At 40.3% G+C, this 2,405-nt stretch overlaps 1 protein-coding gene across 1 annotated transcript in view; it reads left to right on the forward strand.

Moving 5' to 3' along the window:
* WDR64 (WD repeat domain 64) overlaps positions 1-2,405 on the forward strand; it is a 105,809-nt gene that overhangs the window by 54,782 nt on the left and 48,622 nt on the right. Inside the window, exon 8 of the mRNA XM_019647555.1 lies at positions 680-826. Within this exon, the coding sequence (XP_019503100.1) occupies positions 680-826 (147 nt within the window). The remainder of the gene's footprint in view (positions 1-679; positions 827-2,405) is intronic.

Genomic DNA, 2,405 nt, shown 5'->3' on the forward strand with positions numbered 1-2,405 from the left:
GGCTCATCTTCCTAATGAGAGCACTCTGGAAAGGTCTGCAAGCTCCTTCCTCAGGGTTCTCTCCGATTCCATGCTGTTAACCACAGATTCGGTCCGGTGATCGCTAGCTTATTTGGATGAGTATCAACAGAGAAAAAAAAACCCAGTTTGATTTTTTGCTGAACTCATAATTGTTACATTTCTATCTCGCTTCATGCTTACAGTAGCAATTGGCTACTTCCTCTACACCCAGGGTCTTCCTGGAATAGAGTCGCTGCCTGTCTCAGCCACCTACACTGCAACAAACACACTCCAGGATAGCACAGTAACTATTAGATATCACTGCCTCTTCTAGAACTTTCTTTGATAAAATCAACATTCATGGCACAATGTTGGGAAAGGCGTTAGATGTGCATAGTACCAATTTTGAGGCTATTTTGACTATTATAAATTTTTTATGAGTTAAAAGATAGAGACTATCATATTATAGAAACAAGTAAAATCCAGTAAATATTCTTTACAAGGAGCACTCTTAAAACTCAAGGACATAGAATAATTAAAAGGAAAACAACTAAACAAACTAAGGTAAAATAGTTACTAATACTAGATAAATTTAAGATAATAAACATTATTGGAGATAATGAGAGTTAGTGCACAATGATGGCAGATGGATATCTGAGTTTTTTGTTCTTACCTCTAGGTGTGGGAACTTGAGACTGGCATCCAAATATTCCAGATTTTAGAACCTCATGGCTTCAATGTTGAACTGACTTCAGCAGCTATTGATGAAAGTGGATTTCTTTTTGCCACAGGAGCATATAATGGTCAGACTGATATCCAGAATATGGCCTCCCTGCTGTAGTGTTCTGAGGATTTGTTCTAGGAACTCGTTAGCTGTTTGGGTTACAGGGAGAGCATGACTCAGGCTGGGACATGTAACCACGCCAGTGAGATTGCAGGGCCTAACTGAAGAGTGAGAAACTCTAATGGGCATTAATATCCTGACAGTGATGTTCAAAATAATCAGTGCCTTACATGATACTGATGTAGCTGCTTTACAGTTTGCATATCTTTCACATATACAATCTCATTCCATCTTTGGTGGGACTGATCTGTGTCGTACTGACTCACTCATCCTGTCCTTCTACAATACTTTGGGTACCATCAGCCAAGAGGTAGACAGCGTTTGCTGATATTTTTATTCACAGTATATTTGGGGAGCCAGACAAAATATCCAACCAACCTGGTCATATAAAGCCTAAATAACATTCTCCATTGGACTTGTTTGTACGTTTGAGCTCCTTGCAGACACGTGCCATGTGCACCTGAGAGGATATCAGGCTCAGGATGTGATAACAGGGGGGGGGTTGATGCTCCTCATGCTGCGGAGCACCCCACAGAGCTCCCAGGAACTCGGGGGCTCAGCCTGCCTCCTGTGTCACCTCCTCTTGTTCTGAGCTCCCAGGGAAGAACTGCTTTATCTAGACCAGCTGCATGCACAGCGCAGAGCACACTTATTCTAGGGACGTGTTTACTAAATAAACTCTGGCTTGTAAGCCAATTGATGGGTTGAGTTAATATCCTGATGTAAAAGTATGATTTTGAAAGTATGAGCAGATACTACACCTGAAATGAAACTGTAACTGCTGAGTTGATGGTGTGTGAATAAATGCAGCTGCTTTTCACATGGGACAGTTGTTAAGAAAGCAATCCTACTGTTCTAGAAGCACACCCTGCAAATGTGAAAATTAGTCATAATAGAAATTCCGAGCAACGTACACAACCATCATCAGACATAAGCATGAAGAGGTTCAGTATGACTAAGATGACATTATCTTCATGCAAGCAAGTGATATTTTGTTTTGTTAGTGCTAGAGTCTAGAGTTCTTTTAAATATTAACAGGTAAGGGAAGGGAGGCAAAGTGCTGTGAGGGGCAGTGCACTAGAGCTAACCTTGAGGTGACTTCTGTAAGAACCCTTGTTGGAAGGTATTTCTCTACACTGAGTTTTGACTTAGAAATAAGCACTCCACAACTACACTGATTATCGCTGCTCCTGGCCCCTTCCTCAATGTCTTCTCAATTAAATGAAGCTAACTAAAAAGCATGATTTCTAATGTAAAAAGAAAGTCAACACTCCTTTTGTATATTTTCCCCATGTAACCAACAAAACAACTCAAAACTTGATAGTTTCCTATCTGCTGGGAATCTCTTAAACCTTCTATTACCCAGTGAGAGCTAAAGTCCTAAAACAAGGCAGCACCTTCGAAACTGGGACATTATTGAAATGATTTTTTTACTATTAATAATTGTGGTATGATATCAGATGTATACACAGATATTGGGGGTTACTTAGCAAAGCTTTGGGAGAATAAAGGCAGAAATGATCCACTGAAGACAGAAAGCTCAGGTCAGAGAGTCTAAGAG

Source organism: Hipposideros armiger, unplaced genomic scaffold, assembly GCF_001890085.2.
Source record: "Hipposideros armiger isolate ML-2016 unplaced genomic scaffold, ASM189008v1 scaffold_113, whole genome shotgun sequence".
NCBI lineage: Eukaryota > Metazoa > Chordata > Mammalia > Chiroptera > Hipposideridae > Hipposideros > Hipposideros armiger.